Source organism: Cervus canadensis, chromosome 1 (genome assembly GCF_019320065.1).
Source record: "Cervus canadensis isolate Bull #8, Minnesota chromosome 1, ASM1932006v1, whole genome shotgun sequence".
Classification (NCBI taxonomy): domain Eukaryota; kingdom Metazoa; phylum Chordata; class Mammalia; order Artiodactyla; family Cervidae; genus Cervus; species Cervus canadensis.
This window is the reverse complement of record NC_057386.1, coordinates 73,575,882-73,598,106: the sequence shown is the minus strand read 5'-3', so window position 1 is coordinate 73,598,106 and position 22,225 is coordinate 73,575,882. Positions and strand designations below refer to the sequence as shown.

The window sequence follows — 22,225 nt, the reverse complement described above, 5'->3', positions numbered from 1 at the left end:
TGAAGATATATTAATGTTGCAGTATTTTTTTCCAAGACCCCACTATATTTATTTTGTCTTCCTTTCCCTTATATTTTCTTTGCAAATATACTGGTTTCATTCTGCTCACTGCATACACTTCAGAAACCTCATTTTTTTCCCTAACAAAGCTATTGGTTCATATTCAACATTTAAATGCAGCCACATATATGTATATAAGTCAAAGCACTCCTGTTCTTCATATTTTCCATAGTTATCCACTTCTTTTATAACTGCCTAAGCTCTGCTACCAATTTGCATAAGAGTCTTTAAAACTGCCAGCTAATTCCATGAGAATTTATTTCTTTAAGAAAGGAAAGCAGCATTCAACATTTTAAGGAAATGGAAATAAAAGCTCTTTCCCTCATCATTAAGCAACAAGAAGTTTGATTGGCTAGCGAAGTTTCTGATTTTACTGTTATCAAGTGAAACTTCCTGAATGGGTGGTCACTATTTTGGTATGAAAAATAAGGTTAAGAGGAATAAATAAGTCAGCTTATCAAAGTTACAGGAATTGAGATACTATGAAAGCTATATTACAATAGCCAATAGAAGATATTTATCTTTAAGTTTGAATCTCTTAACCCATGGAGCTTGAATATAGTAAGTACTTACCATAATAAGTGATGAGGCAGAAGGATGACATTAAGGTTTGACTGTCATAACAGATCAGCCATGCTTGAACAGAGGCTTTGTTAAACAACAGCTTCTAAAAACAACCATCAGTGGAGCAAAATATTATACATTTTCTGTCTGTGTTTCATTTAAGTCTAGATCTATAATAACAAAGTCAAGTGGAATGTTGAACATCAAGACACAATGCTATCATGACAATAAAAGAAGACTTGGGAGACTGAATTTTCTAACTGGATTTAGATTTTTCAACACAAACTATGTAATTTCTTAACCTTCCATTCTGAAGATATAGGCAGTGAAATAATCTGCCAGAGTTTCTGCTGGCATCTCTCCAAAGCCCAAATCTAAGGATGCTGAAGCCCTTTCCTTTCAGTATCTTCCTACTCTGGAACCAGTATAATTCTTATCTGGGAAGAATTAAAGCATCCCTATGGGCTTCCCAGGTGGCCCTAGTAGTAAAAGAGCCCACCTGCCAGTGCAGGAGACAGAAGAGATGTGGATTCAATCCCTGGGTTGGGAAGATTCCCCAGAGTAGGAAATGGCAACCCACTCCAGTATTCTTGCCTGGAAATCCCATGGACAGAGGAGCCTAGTGGGCTACAGTCCATGGAACTGCAAAGAATCGGATGTGACTTAGCAAAATCAAAGTAACCTTTCCTTAGTCATTCATCAGCATACAAATTTTGAGAACAGTGATTTTCTTCTGTTTTGCTTAACACTGTGTGTATTCTGCCCTAGTTTTTACCATGTAGGTTGGTACTCTATAAATAAGCATTGAAAGACTGAAAATGAAAGAATGAGTAAATGAATGAATTAGTGGACTCTCTGGTGTCCTAGCTGAGCTCTAAAACCACATCCTTCTTGTAACTGAATTCAAATTAGTGAATCTTGATGTGTCGCCTGATGTTTCTGAGGTCTTGCCTTGTTCTGCAGTGGTTCTAGGAATAAGCACACTGCTCCTGAACTATGGTCCCATGGTTGAGCTCTTCATACGAGTGCTTCCTTATCACCCTTGTGCCAAACAAATTTTGATTTCCTTCCTATTGCTTCTTTCAGATTTCATAACACCATGCTCCACACATCTAGAATACTCACATCTATGATTCTTCCTGTGTATCCCTAACCCAGACCTTCTCTGCTTCTCCAATCACCATATTCTTCTCATGATATTTTTTTGGTAGTGGAGGGAAAAAGAAAAAGAGTTGTCAAGTTTGTATGTAATAATGAACAATTTTTTGCTGGAATATTTGAAAAGCTGACACAACACCTACACCTCATTGAATGTTACAAGTGAAAATTATTAGTAGTCTGGTGTTGATCTTTCTGCTTTTTCTGTTCTATAAATATCATAAAAGGCAGAAAGAGGAATAATGATGACCAATTTGTAATTAAGAGAATTAGACCAAAGGCCGGGGGCGGTGGGGGTTGGGGGGGATTGGATTTGTAAGAACAGAGTTACTCTCAGCTGATCTGTTCCAATCTTACGTTTATTATCTCTGGAGACCCTTCAAGTCATGGTCAAACTTGAATGAAATGTACCAACAAGTGAAGAATATAGTCCTGAGCTAGGGTCCAAGACAGACTAGTGGCATCCTGTGCCATTTTATCAATATTATTTATAATAAACAAAAACAGTTTGCTCTTGGTTTCTTTTACTGAGCCTTGTCATAAAGCTGGTTTAAGCTACATGGCCAGAGAGGCATAAAAGACATCTCCTCATTTGAAACTCTGATTTCCTTGAGATCAAGGGAACTTAGATTTTAAGACTAAGAAAGGAACCTGAGAGCTGACCAGAAAGTATTACGCATGTCTGATATTTGTGCATTTTCCCTCTTGCTGTACCATATTCTTCATCTTTATTTAAGCATAAGTGAACATACCATGGAGAATCTTGTAGGCCCTTTTAATTATCCATCCAACTCTGAAAATTAATGCACTTGACATAAATCAAAGGATTTTTGTGTTACTTCTCTTGACGTATTTATTTGTGATGGTGACCTCAGTAGCAGATCATGTTGACCAAGTTTTCAGGTCAAACACGATTCATCTTGATGGAATAAATGGCCTGGATATGTCAAACCAAACTGCCTTTCTGTTTCTTTGTAGGGTAGATTCACAATGATAGAGAGCTTCAGTATCTTTTAAAAAGTCAGAAATTTCCTTTGTTAAAAAGAAATGACAAGTCTTTGTCCTCCCACCCATCAATTTACACTTTTTATTTTTAAAATAGATATAACTACTCAGCCATAAAAAAGAATGAAATAATGCCAGTTGCAGCAACATGGATGGACCTGGAGATTATCATATTAAGCGCAGTAAGTCAGAGAAAGAAAATACTATGTGATATCATTTATATGTGGAATCTAAAATATGACATAAATGAGATGATCTCAAAACAGAAATAGACTCACAGACAGGGAGAACAGATTTGTGATTGTCAAGAAGGAGAGGGGTGGGGGAGGGATAAATGAGGAGGTCAGGATTAGCAGACACAAACTATTATACATAAAATAGATAAACAACAAGGCCCTACTGTATAACACAGGGAACTATTTTCAATATCCTGTAGTAAACCATAATGAAATATAATATCTATATACTTGTATAACAATCACTGTGCTATATACCTGGAATTAACACAACATTGCAAATCAACTATACTTAATTAACAAAATAGATCTAGAAAAGCAGTCAGAATGAAAAGATATCAAGGACTTTAGATTTTTAGATCTTCTCCCTTAGTAACTGTATAGCCTTCAGATCCTCTGGACAAACATATTTTATCTACAAAATAGGGATAAATATTCCAAACTCATAAAGTTGTTTGAGGATTAAAATTGAGAGTATTTTGAAAATTCCTAATGCTAATTAAGGAAGCTTAGGCTTCCCTCATAGCTCAGTCACTAAAAAATTTGCCTGTAATGCAGGAGACCCAAGTTCGATTCCTGGGTCAGGAAGATCCCTTGCAGAAGGAAACGGCAACCCACTCTAGTATTCTTGCCTGGAGAATCCCATGGACAGAGGAGCCTGGAGGGCTACAGTCCATGGGGTCTCAAGAGTCAGGCACGACTTAGAGACTACACCAGCACCACAAAGACAGTCAACCCTTTTGTTCTGATTCTATCATCTGCAGTCAAGATAGAACACATGAGCCAAAATTCACTTGCATTTGGTTCTAGGTGTTAGTGAGAAAGCTACCAACAAATGTCCCTTGAAAATTCTTCTTCCATCCAAATGTTGGGCTATATTAAGGTAAACATGCCAAGCTGCTTTAATAAGAAACACAAAATGCAATAGCTCAAATAAAATAAAAGTTTATTTATCTTTTACGTGACAGGATGTCTCTACTCTCTTCAGCAAATAATTTCCATCACTGACTGCAGGTTGGATGCTCTGTTGTAACGATTTATGGTTGAGTGGGAAGGGGGAAGCAGAAGTGGAGAACAAAGAGGCCTTTTTAAGTTCACGACCTGGATGTCGCACACATGACTTCCACTCACACACCAATGGCCAGTTGCAAGATGGGTGGAAACAGCAGTTTCTGGCTGGGTGAACCATATGCCAAGTGAAAAGTCATGCTAGGTTCTATTGATGAAAATAAAGGAAAATAAGCAGTTGATAATAACCTTTAAACTATTTGCTTTTGAATTGGCTGTTAAAGAACAGCTACTTCCCAAGCCTAAATGGATCCCAAGATGCAGCAGTAGATATAGATGAAGAAAGTGGCTTCCAAAATGAGTGTGCAGACATTCCAAGAAGTGTGCAAAATGATACATAATAGTGTGGGAAGAAAATCTTAGAATCATTGCTTTGTTTATTTTAAAAAGAAAAAGGAAAGAAACTAAGTCTTACTGATAATTAACATGTGGCTTGACACTAATTCTGAATCACATGACTTCTTGAGATAAGCACTGCATGAATGCCCATGGTTCTTTCACTCATACTTTCAATGTCTTCGGATGTATCACTATGCATCACCATTCATGAGTGGCTAGTTAAGTGAATTCACAGATTATATAATTCTGACAAGCTAATTTTCATAAAAATGAAGTGTCTTGAAAAGACTCTTGCAAAGAAGCCATAGATTAATGGTAATACTATTATAGAAAGCACAAATAAATATGAAGAAAGCAGTTTTTTAATACAACATTTGTGAAATTGCCCAGTAGGCATAAAAAATTTTATCAAAAATTTTAAATATAGCCCAAGTTATACTTCCTCCTTTGGGATCTCTATATCTTTGTGAGAAAACATTTCTACACAGTTAGAACAATCCATTAAAACCAATTATCAAAATAAACTGAAATTAGAACCAATCCTTTTAGTCCTTGTATCACAAAGTGTTGACCATAGTTTTCAAAATTAATAAAGTAAATTTAACAAGACAGAAAATACTATACCTAAAGATAAATATTTGAAAGCACATTTTTGTGTCAGTAATATGAAATATTTTTAAAACATAATTTACTTTGTTTTTACTTATAATTTTGTGTCGGTTTTAAACATACATAAAGTTTTGGAAGAGAAGTAAACATATAAAATTATCATTAATAGACAGACATTTATAGTCAAGATTTTACTGGAAAGGGTGTATGATTAAAAGAGCGTGGAAAGCACTGTTCTAATCCAAAATTTCTCAAAGTGTGTTCTTCAAAATGCCTCTATGAATAACCAAGTGATCTGCGGGTGATTTCAAAGGAAAAATTATGTTTCTTTGCATCCATTTCACAAAGATTAGATGTAATATTATCTATGAATTTCAAGAGAATTCAAGTTCTTACTTGCTAACAAGAAGTCTCTGAAGTTCTTACCAATTATTATGGCATTAAGTGTACACATACACTACAAAGATTATGCTGATTAGTCACCAGAACCAACATCCAGTTAACAGATCGCAGTTCATCTCAACTAACATGTTCACACATCAACTGTGTGCTTATTACTTACATTTGTTATTACTGGATTTTTATTGTTTCTGTTGCATTTTAGTTGCATTTCTATTGCAACTAATGTGAAGTTGCTAAGCCCCAAGAGCAGATAATATTGTTTAGAGTTAGTTTATTGAAGCATAATAGTACTAAAGAAAACATTAATCTACATATTGTAGAGAATATCATAAACATACATAATGAATATGACTGCAGAGCAAACACAAAATAGACTTTGGTAATGGTTATTTTACATACGTCTTGATATTGAATTTTATTGGACCTGTGTTTCAATTCCTTCCGATCTCCCTGGCAGTTTGAATTATAAAACATTGTCAAGGCTTCTGCTTCATCTCCAAACAAAGCACAACAGCATCTTTTGTAAACCAATTGTGGATTTTTTTTTTTTTTTCAGAAAAATTACAAAATAATGTTCCTGAGGAAAGTATTTAGTGAAAGCTAATACTAAAGAAGGAGAGGAGACAAAAATATAGAAGCAATATACATTATTGCACACTTTCTTACAAAAATACAGAAATCATGTTGCTGGGGAGAAGTCTCTGAAGCTAGTGAAAAGCTTTGTGCTAAAAAGGAAACAGAACACATTTCTCTTGATCAGTTCAGACTGCTGTAACTGAGTAACCAGAGACTGTATGGCTTAAATGACATTTACTTCTCACAGTTCTGAAGTCTGGAGGTCTAAGGTCAGAGTACCAGCATGGTCAGGTTTTGGGTGAAGGCCATCTTTCTGGTCTACAAGTGACAGCTATCTTATTATACCTTCATACAGCAGAGAGAGCGCTAGGGTTCCTTACTCTTCTTATGAAGACACTAACCCTATCATGGGGGCTCCATCCCACCTGATGACCTCATCTAAGTCTAACCACCTCCCCAAAGCCCTGCATCCAAATATTAAGACACTGGGCATTAAGGTTTCAACATGTGAATCAGGTGTGACACAAATATGCAGTCCATAATAATGCCACTAGCCGATTCCTTTAACCCAGTGAACTTGTTGTCAGTCACCAAATATTAATAGCACAAAATGTAGAATTACAAATATATATGTATCCTACCACATATTTCAGCTTGTGTTTGGAAGAAAGCATTGATGGTTTGTTTGTTTGTTTTTCTTAGCCAGGAAAATCTGACCTTTTATTTCTTAAATACTGTGATGGAAGAAGTGGGAAATGTTCCCTGATGATGGAGGGCCATAGAGCAAAGAGCTAGGGATCATCAGCAAAGGCCCCGTGGGCGTCAGGGAAGCACTGGGGGCTGTAGTTGGGGTCTTCCTGGAGTTGCTTTTGTTTATCAGCCTGGAGCTGCTGTCAGCGGCCCCTGAACTTGTGGTGCCTCCAGGTCAGAGCTCAGGCTCTTAAGGCTCATCAGGGGCCCAGCTCTGCTGCCTCAGCTGCCCGGCTCATGGCCTGGGAGAGAACTGATGGCAAAGACGTGAAGGGGAAATGGTGATTTCCTGTAACATTTAGCGCTAAAAGTTCATACTTCAGGAGAAAAGGCCTTTTAAAAAATTTTAGCTCCAAGTTTTTGAGGCATGATGTAGCCAGAAATAGTGTATTGGATGACATAGTTAAGTAGCACTGACTATCTGTGCAGCCAGAAAGAGTGTTATTAAGTTAAGTTTCTGCACTAAAATATCAAACATCTTGCTTCATCGATACAAAAAATAAATAATCTGGAATTCATTCGATGTTGCAGGAAATGGCAATAGTTTTTTCGTATAATCAGGTCAAAGTTCTTTTGTTACAGTCGACCAAACCAATTTCTGGCCAATTTAAATAAAAATAAGCTTATTAGAATGGTAACAGGAGCTCAAAGAATTAAGAAATAGCAAGCCAGAGAAATAGCCTTGGGAATGGGCAAGGCTGAAATCAGCCCCAAAGGCTAAGAATTGGGAAGCCCAGAAGTTGTGGTTTATCAGAGCCAGGCTGGTGGAAGCTGGCCACTGGTGTGGCACTGGAGACCAACTGTTTAACTTGACTGTTTTCTCTGCACAGGATTCAAATACTTCACCTTGAATAGCAAAGGAAAAGGCCTTGATAAGAGTCCCACCATATTATAACTGGCAGACAAAGGATAACCTATGTCCAAAACTCAGAGTCTCTGAGAGGCTGACTTTCAGCATGCTACATAAAGAATGGGGCTTCCTGGATGGTGCTACTGGTAAAGAACCCACCTGCCAATACAAGAGGCATAAGAGACCCAGGTTTGATCCCTGGGTCAGGAAGATCCCCTGGAGGAGGGCATGGTAGCCCACTCCAGTATGCTTGCCTGGAGAATTCCATGGACAGAGGAGCCTGGTGGGCTACAGTCCACGGGGTTGCAAAGAGTCAGATATGACTCAAGTGACTCAGCATACATATAAAGAAATGGTCAGCTAAGACAGAAGATACTTGTCCACATAAAGTGCAAACTATGAGAATGAAGGGGTCACATTTCAAATGAGGAGTTTGGTTATGTCAAAGAGAACAACGCAAACTATTTGCTCAGTTGACAGGTATATACTAAATGATACAGGTTTGACTTTCACTGACCAATGTATATGTAGATTTTTTTCAATAGTAAGTAATACACTTCCTAGGTGATGCTAGTGAACCCACCTGCCAATGCAGGAGATGAAAGAGATGCAGGTTCAATCGCTGGACTGGGAGGATCCCCTGGAGGAAGGCCGGACAACCCACTCCAGTGTTCTTGGCTGGAGAATTCCATGGACAGAGGAACCTGGCAGGCTACAGTCCATGGGGTCACAAAGAGTCAGACACGACTTGGTGACAGACAACAACAACAACAGAGAAAGAAAGCAAAACCTGACCGGTAACTCAGACTACAGACAGAACTGGGTGTTTTTCTTCTGGGGAGAGGTAAAGCAAAACAATCTCACTGAGAGTATTACTATAATTCCAGAAATGCAATATTTTATGTTTAATTTCTCAAATGTTATTACAGTGTTTTAATTTAGATTTTTTAATGTTTTTAACTTCTGGAAAGTTGGTGAGTTTTACCTTCTCATATTGAACACTCCCTAATTCTACACAGATGCTACAACTAGAGAAACATTCTACCAGCAGCTGTTCAACTGCACCTGTAACTCTTGAGCATATCCATTTTTGCCCAAAGTTCAAATCAGGAGATACAATGGATAGCACTTAACATGGATGGTGAGCATGAGAATATTTAATAACTATTATAGAAAGCTAAAGGGCTGACCTGGTGGCTCAGTGGTAAAGAATCTGCCTGCCAATGCAGAAGACACTGGTTCTATTTCAGGGGATCTCCTGGAGACTAAAATGGCAACCCATTGCAGTATTCTTCTTTTTTTTAATTGGAGGCTAATTACTTTACAATATTGTATTGGTTTTGCCATACATTGACATGAATCAGCCCTGGGTGTACATGTGTTCCCCATCCTGAACCCCCCTCCCGCCTCCCTCCCCATCCCATCCCTCTGGGTCATCCCAGTGCACCAGCCCCCGAGCACTTGTCTCATACATCAAACCTGGACTGGCGATCTGTTTCACACTTGATAATATACTTGTTTCAGTGCTATTCTCTTGTATCATCCCACCCTCACAGTATTCTTCCCTACGAAATCCCATGCACAAGAGGAGCCTGGTGGGCTACAGTCCATGGGGTACCAAAAGAGATAGACACAACTTAGCAAATAAACAACAACAAGATGACATAGCTAAATACAAGAACTTAGGCATTCCAGGTTCTCTTTTTGGATATTTACACTAGAAAATAAAGTGACAAAAATAGGCAACAAAGATTTACTGTACAGCACAGGATATGTAATATCTTGTAATAACCTATAACGGAATATAATCTAAAAAAATAGGATAAATTGAGTGACTAGCCAGATAACAGGTACTTTTTCAAAATATGAATTATCATGTTTATCGGTCTACTAAAATGAGAGGCAATGTGGTATAGTAGAAAGTGTATAGGATTTGGAGACAGAAGTTGCCTTATTCTTGATTTTTTTGCCAAGTAAATATGTGTTGCTGAATGAGTTACTGCACTTAATATGTCTAAACCTGACTTAATTCTTCTGCAAAATGGAAGAAGTAATAATATCCTCATGATACCACATGAAAAGTAAATAAGGTAGCACCATGTACATGGTGATCTGAAAATATTACTGACTTTTCTACATAATTTCTCAAGTTTTCATTCTACTTAGCCTAGAGAAATAAGATTAAAAAATATGTTTTAATCTTATGAAAAAGACTAACCTTTCCTCTTGCCCTCCAGAGTTAAAATGATAAGCATCATCAGAAATGATAATGTCAAGTAGATGTGATACATCATTCTTATAATATTTCAAGTGTCAAAATAATCTCTTTTTGGCACCAACCCTAACATCAGCTAGAAAGAGTAATGTCAGAACGACCACTGCTCTTTTATCATAGTGCATGCTGTATTCTTAATATTGCCTTCATTTCAAATTCTTATGAATTACCTTCAACAGCATTTAGATTTGCATGAATAAAAGTAAAATGTTTCCCCACTATGTATGAAAGGCAAGATATCAGAGCTTGAGACCTTTAAATGTACATAATAAAGTTGTTTTGAGACCTTGAAAGTATTACCCATGTTGAATGAAGTAAAATGCAACTGGCCTAAAACGAATAACACTTCTAGAATTTTTGTCTATTCATAGGTGCAGATGTTAATTGAAAAGGCTAATGTAAATATAAAGTAAACGCACAAAAATAAATTGTGATTGGATAAGAGCACATATTAAAAATGAATTGTGTCACAATGAGCTTAATAACAAAAGAATAGCATTTATTGCATAATTTCTCCCTGAGCAATAAATGGGCCTTAGATTATTGAATATTTACATCAAAATTCCAAGCCAAATGAAACCATGAACTTACAAATTCAGTCTTCAGTCAACTTCCCCATATATAAGATATATGGATCCAAGGCCATATATCACGTCATACCTCCACTTGTCACTTTAAGTATTCCCTGCTAGATACTGCCACCTCAAATGAGGTGGTGACAGCCTTCTTTTTACTAGTAAACACCACAACATTTCTGCCTGACACGTGACCATCCAGACTGTACCTACATTTCCAGCCTTCTTGAAGCAGGGTGTGGCTAAACAGTGCAGGCTGATGAGATAGCAGGCTGATGAGATAACAGCAGAAATGATACAGGTAATATCCAGGTCATCTCCTGAGAAACATCACTACTTGCCTGGACTGTGCCTTTGTCCTTTCTTATCTCCTCAGGAACTGGGAATGACTGGGAAAAAGTTGGAAGCCCCCTGAAAAAGTTAACCTTTTCTATTAGCGGAGGATCACTCACTACTGTATTCTTACATTGGAAAGAAAGAAACTGATCTCTTGACTGAGTGAGGATACTTTGGGTTTCTTAGTTGTAGCATTGTGACTAGTGTTCTAACTAACAACCATCCTATCAACAGCTGCAAAGGATGAAATACATGGGTCTCAAAGTCGTAAGCCAGTCATTCTCAAAGTGTATTCCCAGAACCAGTAGCATCAGCATCACTTTGGAATTTGTTAGAAATAAAACTTCTTGGCCACAGGACCGGAAAAGGTCAGTTTTCATTCCAATCCCAAGAAAGGCAATGCCAAAGAATGCTCAAACCACTGCACAATTGCACTCATCTCACACGCTAGTAAAGTAGTGCTCAAAATTCTCCAACTCGGGCTTCAACGGTACGTGAACCGTGAACTTCCAGATGTTCAAGCTGGAGTTAGAAAAGGCAGAGGAACCAGAGATCAAATTGCCAGCATCTGCTGGATCATTGAAAAACCAAGAGAGTTCCAGAAAAACATCTATTTCTGCTTTCTTGACTATGCCAAAGCCTTTGACTATGTGGACCACAAGAAACTCTGAAAAATTCTTAAAGAAATGGGAATACCAGACCACCTGACCTGCCTCTTGAGAAATCTGTATGCAGGTCAGGAAGCAACAGTTAGAACTGGACATGGAACAACAGACTGGTTTCAAACTGGGAAAGGAGTACGTCAAGGCTGTATATTGTCACCATGCTTATTTAACTTCTATGCAGAGTACATCATGAGAAACGCTGGGCTGGATGAAGCACAGCTGGAATCAAGATTGCCGGGAGAAATGTCAATAACCTCAGATATGCAGATGACACCACCCTTATGGCAGAAAGTGAAGAGGAACTAAGAATCCTCTTGATGAAAGTGAAAGAGGAGAGTGAAAAAGTTGGCTTGAGGCTCAACATTCATAAAACTAAGATCATGGCATCTGGTCCCATCACTTCATGGGAAATAGATGGGGAGACAGTGGAAACAGTGACAGACTTTATTTTTCTGGACTCCAAAATCACTGCAGATGGTGACTGCAGCCATGAAATTAAAAGACACTTGCTCCTTGGAAGAAAAGTTATGACCAACCTAGACAGCATATTAAAAAGCAGAGACATTACTTTGCCAATAAAGGTCCATCTAGTCAAAGCTATGGTTTTTCCAGTGGTCATGTGTGGATGTGAGAGTTAAACTGCATGGGTCCATGTATATGCAGATTTTTACAGTGAATATTATTACATCCTACAGTCTGTTGAATCTGTAGATGCAGAGCCACCAATGAGAAGGGGCAACTGTAAAGTTATACATGGATTTTTACTGGTACCTTTAGTCTTAGTCACTCAGTCATGGCCGACTCTTTGCAACCCCACGGACTGTAGCCTGCCAGGCTCCTCTGTCCATGGAATTTTCCAGGCAAGAGTACTGGAGTGGGTTGCCATTCTCTTCTCCAGGGGATCTTCCCAACCCAGTGACCGAACCTGACTCTCCCTCATTGCAGGCAGATTCTTTACCATTTGAGCCACCAATTCAAGAGCCAGCTGTAACCACTTTCAAGATAGACAAAGGAAATTTGTCATTTCGGCTATTTGCTGAGATGCTTCTGGTGTTTTGTGGCCTCAGGGCTTCAGAATTGAAAGATTCTGGCTTTACTAGACACATACTGTGATTGTGCCCTCCTCAAGTTTATCACGGAGAAGGCAATGGCACCCCACTCCAGTACTCTTGCCTGGAAAATCCCATGGATGGAGGAGCCTGGTAGGCTGCAGTCCATGGGGTCGCAAAGAGTCAGACATGATTGAGCAACTCACTTTCACTTTTCACTTTTATGCATTGAAGAAGGAAATGGCAACCCACTCCAGTGTTCTTGCCTGGAGAATCCCAGGGATGGGCTCGCACAGAGTCGGACACGACTGAAGTAACTTAGCAGTAGCAGCAAGATTATCAGGAAAATGCCCTGAATTCCATGACTCTTACAGGTGAAGAAGGCAAAGATAGTTGGGTGGTGGATAGGGAGTGGGTTTTGTTTAATGTGTAAGAAAATTCAGTTCTTCCCATCAGGTGGCCAAAGTATTGGAGTTTCAGCTTCAGCATCAGTCCTTCCAATGAATACTCAGGACTAATTTCCTTTAGGATTGACTGGTTGGATCTCCTTGCAGCCCTAGGGACCCTCCTCATTAGTGGTTTCACATCTACAGATTCAACAAACTGTAGGATGTATTAATATTTACTTTAAAAATCTGCATATAAGTGGGCCCATGCAGTTTAACTCATGTTGTTCGAAGGGCAACTATACTGTACTCTTCTAGCATTGGATGTAAGTAGATGAACTTCTGAGTTGGAATGGGGTTGAAATTATTAGATCATAGAAATTTGGGCTGAGAGAAAACAGTGTTTGTGAAATTCATGTGTATTGCTAAAAAAAAAAATTATAAATCATTGACTTCAGCCTCTGGAAATGAAGTGGATTAGAATCTCTGAGATCTACTAAAGTACAGCCAGATCCCAGATGAAGTACTATAATGCATTGCTGGGTACAGAAAGGAAGTTCAGTCTATTGGAAAAGAGTTCAATAAAATTAGAAATGTCAGCATCAAGGAAACATAAGACCAGGGTTACCCTGTAAATATCTGTTTCAGTTCTGGGACAGGAATCTAGTTTGGGGCCTGCCTTGAGGTGGTGGAGCTAAACCAAGAGTCTCACTTGGCCACTTAAATGGGGCTCAGGTGGCCTCATGTTAGAAGCATCACAATGGTTCCAAGCTAACAAAGGAAAATTTCTCTCGAAGAAACATAAATCAAGGCCGCTAAGAAATAGCACTTTACAGCTGCCAGACTGGCAAAACAGTAACGATAACAATAATCTGATCATAGAAGTACTGATGAGGAAGCATGAATATTCTCATATGTATGAAAAGAAACAAACAGTAACAACTCAAATGTTCACTGAAAGACTAAATTTTTTTTTGTTATATAGACAATGAAATGTTAAACAATAGGGAAAAATCAAGAACTAAAACTACAAGTAGAAATAAAATTCCTTTAATTTTAAGGTAAACTCTTACATCTGATATTAAGCTTGACAAGTTTCTTTAGAAATATGATAGAAATTATTTACTCTGGGACTCTCAACTGCATTCTGGAATTGAGGGCATGTATGTGCCCTACAGTACCTCTCTGTCCATCTTGAATTCACTAGGTGATTTTTTTTTAATTATTTCTGTATCTGGAAGGGGAGAATATAGTAGTTCCCAATCAATATTTGTTGATTTTTTAAAAATCAAGTCAAATCAACTCTGTATGTATTTATCAATAGATCTAAGAACTATAATTATCCAAAAGTTTATACTTTTAAGAGTTACTCAAGTACCCAGGACCACCATCTCAATGGTTATTTTCAAAATAGAGAATTATTTTCTATTTTTGCTATAATTGTGTCTAAGACACTAAAGACCACACACCTATTTATACATATATATATGTACATATATATATATACATATATATATATACATATATATATATATATATATACACTTGCATATTTCTTATCTCTTGTCTGCTGAGAGGGCCTAAAATCAGTCACATACAACAGCAATGAGCAATCTTGAGCCAAGTTCCTGCTTTTCAAATGCCATTCTTACTTCAATGAACCAAAAATCCTTCAAAGAAATGGCTGGTTTCAGGAATGTTTCAGGAAAAGTGCAGGATGAGCCTGGAGCATTTTGTTGTGCCAAAAAGTAAGGAAGTATAGAAATAACCATGGGGATTTGGCAAAAGATCACAGGAATCAGTTAGAAGGAATCCCACTGGCCAAATCTGAGACAAACCGAGCAACAAACTAATCATAATAATGGACTATAACCCAATGAATAAAATAATAATCATGGGTTTGCTCTGATATAAGTTAATAATAAAATAGGTGGAAAAGAGGCAATCTCTTACAGTCAAATGACAACTAATACAGAAAGAATTATGGAGCAGCAAAATCATCAGTGGATGACAAAACTAGGAAGTAAAAACGTGGTGAGGGACATGATTTTTATATAATTGCATAGTATCTTCCTATAAATTACTTGTTACAAAAATAAAAAATAGCTTACAGTGTAGAAACCTAACATCACCAATATTGAACAAACTGACATCACGTGCCTCTGAAGATGATGGTCTAAGAAACAGATAGCATTTCTTTAGTTGCTTTCTTACCAAAAATACCTAAAAACAAAATTTTAAAAATTTGAAATTAGGAAAAAATTCAGTAACTAAGTTAAATGTCACTCGATCAAGTGCTCTTCAAAAAATCTAGAAAAACAAAGAAAGACTGAGGAATGGTCTCAATGGATTAAAATTAAATCCATCATAAGAACAACCATGCTTATAGATTTGATCTTAGGTAAAGAAAAAAAAAACGCTGTAAAAGACAATGGATAAATTTGAACAGGCAATAAATAGATAAATAATGGCATTGTCTCAATGTCAAATTTCTGGATTTTAATAATAAAAATTAAAATATTATTTTTCTGAGGACATACATACAGAATTATTAATGTATAAAGAAGTATAATGCCTCAACCTACTATCAAATCGTTCAGAAAAAAGTTTCCACACACATGAGAAAATAGAGAGGAGGACAAACAAATGGGCAAAACGTAAACCCTTGGTTTATCTGGGTAAAGAGCTTATTGGTATTTCATGTACAATCCTTGAAACTTTTCTGAATGTTTGAAATTATATAAAATCATCTCCTCTCCTTTTGATTAATTTGAATTTGACTTTGCAAGTCTGGAATATATGCCTTTAGCACAATCTCTTTTGGTGCCTGGTTACATCCGACCACCATCTCCAGCCTCCCAGCTGGTCAAGTTCCTCTCCCCATTCCTCAAAAGCTAATAGGCAATATACACAGGGTCCAGATCAGATTGACTTGTCATATCACTTTTCCTTCCTTATATTCTTTTCTTTTCCTTAAGGCCATCACCTTCCATGGAGTCAAATATCCCCAATGACAAAGGGCCCGAGCTCTTCCCTTCCCTTAATGCAGAAAGCTCATATATGTATGTGTGTGTGTGTGTGTGTGTGTACATATAGTGTGTTTGGGGGGGGGGGGTTCTGTACATTACCACTGGCAAATACAAAGGGGAACTCTGAGATAAAATGGGAGCTTGAGCCCACAGTCTGATACTAGGGTATCAGTGGGTTCCCCTCTTGTCTGGCTTTCCATTGGTTTCAGTTGATAGAACTGTAAAGAGCTGAAAGAAAGGAAAGTAGGGTTGTGGTATCGGTTTGCTAAAAGCTTTCTTGCTGGGTCGATGCGCACTGGATGCCTCCTCCACTAAAGGGTCCTGATCAGTGGCCATCCATTTACAGCTTCCCCTGCAGCCCTTCATGACCCCTTTAGATCTATGATGGGGAAATGCCCTTCTGAGATTAGCCTTGGATTTGTGCACTATCCTAAGTGCTTTCTTCAAACCCTGCCCAATCCTTAAATAATCCCTTTATAAATGCTTACCAAATTACTCACTTGTAAACTTGATCTTAAGGAACTGTATCAGCAATCAAATGCTCAACACTTACAAATATATGTCCCTAATGGAGAAGGAAGTGGCAACCCACTCCAGTATTCTCGCCTGGAGAATCCCATGGACAGGGGAGCCTGGTGGGTTACAGTCCATGGGGTCACAAAGAGTCGGACACAACCGAGCGACTTCACTTTAATGAAAAGGGAAGAAACAGGACCTTGAGCTATGGGATAGGATATAAGCGTAGATACAGATGAGGCTAAAGATTTTGAGCCCACAGCCCTCTGAGCATCCCTTAAAGGAACTCTCTCCTTTAAGAATACTCCCTCCCTCCAAGGGGATTCACTTAATCCTTAGTAAAAGCCTTTCAGCGACTAACTGGGAAGAATTATTCCACCAATATGTTCTTAGAATACACCCCAGCCACTCCTCACTGACTCTGGATACTAACAAGAGTTAAAGGCCCTACATAGTGCAGACAGAGGAATGCAAAGTCAGCTCCAAAGGAGGTAATCTATCCAACAAAAGAGATACGCCAAGTGCTAGTATAGCTGAGGAGCATATATGGAAGCAGATTCTGAGATCATCAGACCTAGTAGAATGAAACATAAACCTCGATCCAGCTGAATTCACTAACTAGCATCTGTTCACACAGGACTCACAAATAATGTATTAGATCATCAACAGCAGTGTTGACAACTTGCTAAATTATTTGTAAAGTGAAAGTGAGAGTTGATCAGTTGTGTCCAACTCTTTGGGACCCCATGGACTATACAGTCTAAGGAATTCTCTAGGCCAGAATACTGGAGTAGTCTTTCCCTTCTCCAGGGGATCTTCCCAACTCAGGGATTGAACCCAGGTCTCCCTCATTGCAGGCAGATTCTTTACCAACTGAGCCACAAAGGGAAGCCCAAGAATACTGGAGTGGGTAGCCTATCCCTTCTCCAGCGGATCTTTCCAACCCAGGAATCGAACTGTGGTCTCCTGCATTGCAGGCAGATTCTTTACCAACTGAGCTACCAGCTACCCTTACTAACTGCAGCTAGACCTATAAGCTATCTACATCAGGGGCCATCATACTAGGGCCTGTCAGCCAAATCCAGTTCTCCATCTGTTTATATAAATAAAACTTTATAGGAACACAGTAAAACTCATGTATTTTCTATTGTCTGTAGTTGCTTTTGAGCTATCATGGCAGAGCTGAGTAGTTGCAGTGGAGACTATCTGGTCCTCATGAGTGAGTGCATGTGTGTTCAGTTGAGCCCAACTCTTGGCAACCCCATGGACTGTCGCCTGCCAGGCTCCTCTGTCCCTGGAATTCTCCAGGCAAGAATACTGGAGTGGGTTGCCATTGCCTCCTCCAGGGGGTCTTCCCAACCCAGGGATCAAACCCATGTTGTGTCTCTTGTGTCTCCTGTACTGCAGGTGGATTCCTTACCACTGAGCCACCAAGGGTGTAAGACATTTGCTATCCAACCCTTTACTGAAAAACTTTGCTGACCCCTGCTCTATGTTACTGAGGTCAAAATGTGGGAATGCTCAGAAGTTGTAAGAGAATAAGGAGTCCTACTGGGAAATAGGAGGAAGGAATGAATCCATTATAAGGCAACTTGCTCACCACCCCAACCATACCTCATAGGATGGTGCAGAAAATACTTCCTCTACCAATGTATTGATGAGAAAGGCACCAGAAGGTTGAAAGCTCTGTGTTAGATGTCCTCTGCAAGCTGGAGATAACAGTGAGGATGCTGCATTAAAATTGAGTTTCCTGATCTCAGTGGAAATAATGTGATCCCAGAGGGGGAGAGACCAGGTGTTGGCAATTAACTGTCAGCGATAAGGTGCTGGCAATTAAGCAATAAGCCTCTGGGGAAAATGAAGTCAGCCTGTTTCAACCCACAAGGATCAAAATTGGTGAATGGACCATGGAATCATCAGGGATCCCTAGAAATAAAGCAGACAACTTACCCATTAAGGCATTTCTATATGTACCTTGGCAGAAAAATTCTAGATTTAGTCATCAGAAACTTAAATCCCCATAGTGAAAATGTATACCTTACCCATCCAGAATGAAGCCAGTTCACAAACCCAGAGGCCCTTGACTGCGGGGATGGCTGAGATCTTTAAAGGAATATGGAACCCAGCCAGAGGCCTCTATCCTAAATCTCACCCCAATCCTTCCCACAGGAACATGGAGTCATTTTGCCAGTTGACTTTGCCCCAAAGAAAGGAAAATACTCAGAATTTCTGAGGCTTATTAGAACCCAGCTCTGCAACGGTGCCAATCCCAATACCTGTCCACCACAGTCCTGAGAGGGTGCTTCTGCAGTCTTGGTCTGAGTTCATCTAACAGCTGAGCCAGGAGGACCAGTGGGGAGAGTTAAATGAGGGTTTTTATTCCAGCCACCCCCTCCCTGCAATGTAACCACAGGCTGGCTGCCTTCCTTAACTGAATTCCATAGCTCTGATCTCCATGAATCGCTTTTTCTCTAAACTCCATCTGGTTAACCCTTTCTCCCTTTGTTCCTTCAAACCTAGTTGTGATAAGTGCACCTGGCTGTTATCACTCCTGAATTCTGGTTTGCGTGTGTGCTAACTCGCTTCAGCTGTGTCCAACTCTTGGCAACCCCACAGACTGAAGCTCACCCGGCTCTTCTCTCCGTGGGATTCTCTGGGCACGAATACTGGAAAAGGTTGCCATTTCCTTCTCCAAGGGATCTTCCTGGCCCCAGGGATCAAACCTGCATCTCTTTTGTCTCCTACATTGGCAGGCAGGTTCTTTACCAGTAGCGCCAACTGGCTCCTGGTAAAGAACTCTCAGTTCAGTTCAGTTCAGTCGCTCAGTCGTGTCCGATTCTTCGCGACCCCATGAACCACAGCACACCAGACCTCCCTGTCCATCATCAACTCCTGGAGTTTACTCAGACTGATGTCCATTGAGTCGGTGATGCCATCCAACCATCTCATCCTCTGTTGTCCCCTTCTCCTCCTGCCCCCAATCCCTCCCAGCATCAGGGTCTTTTCCAATGAGTCAACACTTCGCATGAGGCGGCCAAAGTATTGGAGTTTCAGCTTCAACATCAGTCCTTCCAATGAACACCCAGGACTGATCTCTGTTAGGATGGCCTGGTTGCATCTCCTTGCAGCCCAAGGGACTCTCAAGAGTCTTCTCCAACACCGCAGTTCAAAAGCATCAATTCTTCAGTACTCAGCCTTCTTCACAGTCCAACTCTCACATCCATACATGACCACTGGAAAAACCATAGCCTTGACTAGACGGACCTTTGTTGGCAAAATAATGTCTCTGCTTTTAAATATACTATCTAGGTTGGGCATAACTTTCCTTCCAAGGAATAAGCGTCTTTTAATTTCATGGCTTCAATCACCATCTGCAGTGATTTTGGAGCCCAAAAAAATAAAGTCTGACACTGTTTCCACTGTCTCCCCATCTATTTCCCATGAAGTGATGGGACCGGATGCCATGATCTTAGTTTTCTGAATGATGAGCTTTAAGCCAACTTTTTCACTCTCCTCCTTCACTTTCATCAAGAGGCTCTTCAGTTCTTCTTCACTTTCTGACATAAGGGTGGTGTCATCTGCCTATCTGAGGTTATTGATATTTCTCCCAGCAATCTTGATTCCAGCTTGTGCTTCTTCCAGACCAGCGTTTCTCATGATGTACTCTGCATAGAAGTTAAATAAGCAGGGTGACAATATACAGCCTTTCCCAGTTTGAAACCAGTCTGTTGTTCCATGTCCAGTTCTAACTGTTGCTTCCTGACCTGCATATTGGTTTCTCAAGAGGCAGGTCAGGTGGTCTGGTATTCCCATCTCTTTCAGGATTTTCCACAGTTTACTGTGATCCATAGAGTCAAAGGCTTTGGCATAGTCGATAAAGCAGAAATAGATGTTTTTCTGGAACTCTCTTGCTTTTTCGATGATCCAGCGGGTGTTGGCAATTTGATCTCTGGTTCCTCTGCCTTTTCTAAAGCCAGCTTGAACATCTGGAAGTTCACGGTTCACGTTATTGCTGAAGCCTGGCTTGGAGAATTTTGAGCATTACTTTACTAGCCTGTGAGATGAGTGCAATTGTGCGGTAGTTTGAGCATTCTTTGGCATTGCCTTTCTTAGGGACTGGAATGAAAACTGACCTTTTCCAGTCCTGTGGCCACTGCTGAGTTTTCCAAATTTGCTGGCATATTGAGTGCAGCACTTTCACAGCATCATCTTTTAGGATTTGAAATAGCTCAGCTGGAATTCCATCACCTCCACTAGCTTTGTTCATAATGAAACTTTCTAAGGCCCACTTGACTTTACATTCCAGGATGTCTGGCTCTAGGTGAGTGATCACACCATCATGATTATCTGGGTCGTGAAGATCTTTTTTGTACAGTTCTTCTGTGTATTCTTGCCACCTCTTAATCTCTTCTCCTTCTGTTAGGTTCATACAATTTTTGTCCTTTATCTAACCCATCTTTGCATGAAATGTTCCCTCGGTATCTCTAATTTTCTTGAAGAGATCTCTAGTCTTTCCCATTCTATTGTTCTCCTCTATTTCTTGCACTGATCACTGAAGATGGCTTTCTTGTCTCTCCTTGCTATTCTTTGGAACTCTGCATTCAAGTGGGAATATATTTCCTTTTCTCCTTTGCTCTTTGCTTCGCTTCTTTTCACAGTTATTTGTAAGGTCTCTTCAGATAGCCATTTTGCTTTTTTGCATTTCTTTTCCATGGGGATGGTCTTGATCCCTGTCTCCTGTACAATGTCACGAACCTCCGTCCATAGTTCATCAGGCACTCTGCCTATCAGGTCTAGTCCCTTAAATCTATTTCTCACTTCCACTGTATAGTCATAAGGGATTTGATTTAGGTTATACCTGAATGGTCTAGTGGTTTTCCCTCCTTTCTTCAATTTAAGTCTGAATTTGGCAATAAGGAGTTCATGATCTGAGCCACAGTCACCTCCCGGTCTTATTTTTGCTGACTGTATAGAGCTTCTCCTTCTTTAGCTGCAAAGAATATAATCAATCTGATTTCAGTGTTGACCATCTGGTGATGTCCATGTGTAGAGTTTTCTCTTGTGTTGTTGGAAGAGGGTGTTTGCTATGACCAGTGCGTTCTCTTGGCAAAACTCTATTAGCCTTTGCCCTGCTTCATTCCATACTCCAAGGCCAAATTTGCCTGTTACTCCAGGTGTTTCTTGACTTCTAACTTTTGCATTCTAGTCCCCTATAATGAAAAGGACATTTTTTTTTGGTGTTAGTTCTAAAAGGTCTTGTAAGTCTTCATAGAACCATTCAGCTTCGGCTTCTTCAGCATTAGTGGTTGGGGCATAGGCTTGGATTACTGTGATATCGAATGATTTGCCTTGGAAATGAACAGAGATCATTCTGTCGTTTTTGAGATTTCATCCAAGTACTGCATTTCAGACTCTTTCGTTGACCATGATGGCTACTCCATTTCTTCTAAGGGATTCCTGCCCACAGTAGTAGATATAATGGTCATCTGAGTTAAATTCACCCATTCTAGTCCATTTTAGTTTGTTGATTCCTAGAATGTCGACATTCACTCTTGCCATCTCCTGTTTGACCACTTCCAGTTTGCCTTGATTCATGAACCTGTCATTCCAGGTTCCTATGCAACATTGCTGTTTACAGCATCGGACCTTGCTTCTATCACCAGTCACGTCCACAATTGGGTATTGTTTTTGCTTTGGCTCCATCCCTTCATTCTTTCTGGACTTATTTCTCCACTGATCTCCAGTAGCATACTGGGCACCTACCAACCTGGGGAGTT

The 22,225-nt window shown here is 39.5% G+C and overlaps 1 protein-coding gene across 1 annotated transcript in view; it reads right to left on the bottom strand.

Moving 5' to 3' along the window:
• LOC122452116 overlaps positions 1-22,225 on the bottom strand; it is a 250,319-nt gene that overhangs the window by 25,119 nt on the left and 202,975 nt on the right. Inside the window, exon 4 of the mRNA XM_043485521.1 lies at positions 634-727. Within this exon, the coding sequence (XP_043341456.1) occupies positions 634-727 (94 nt within the window). The remainder of the gene's footprint in view (positions 1-633; positions 728-22,225) is intronic.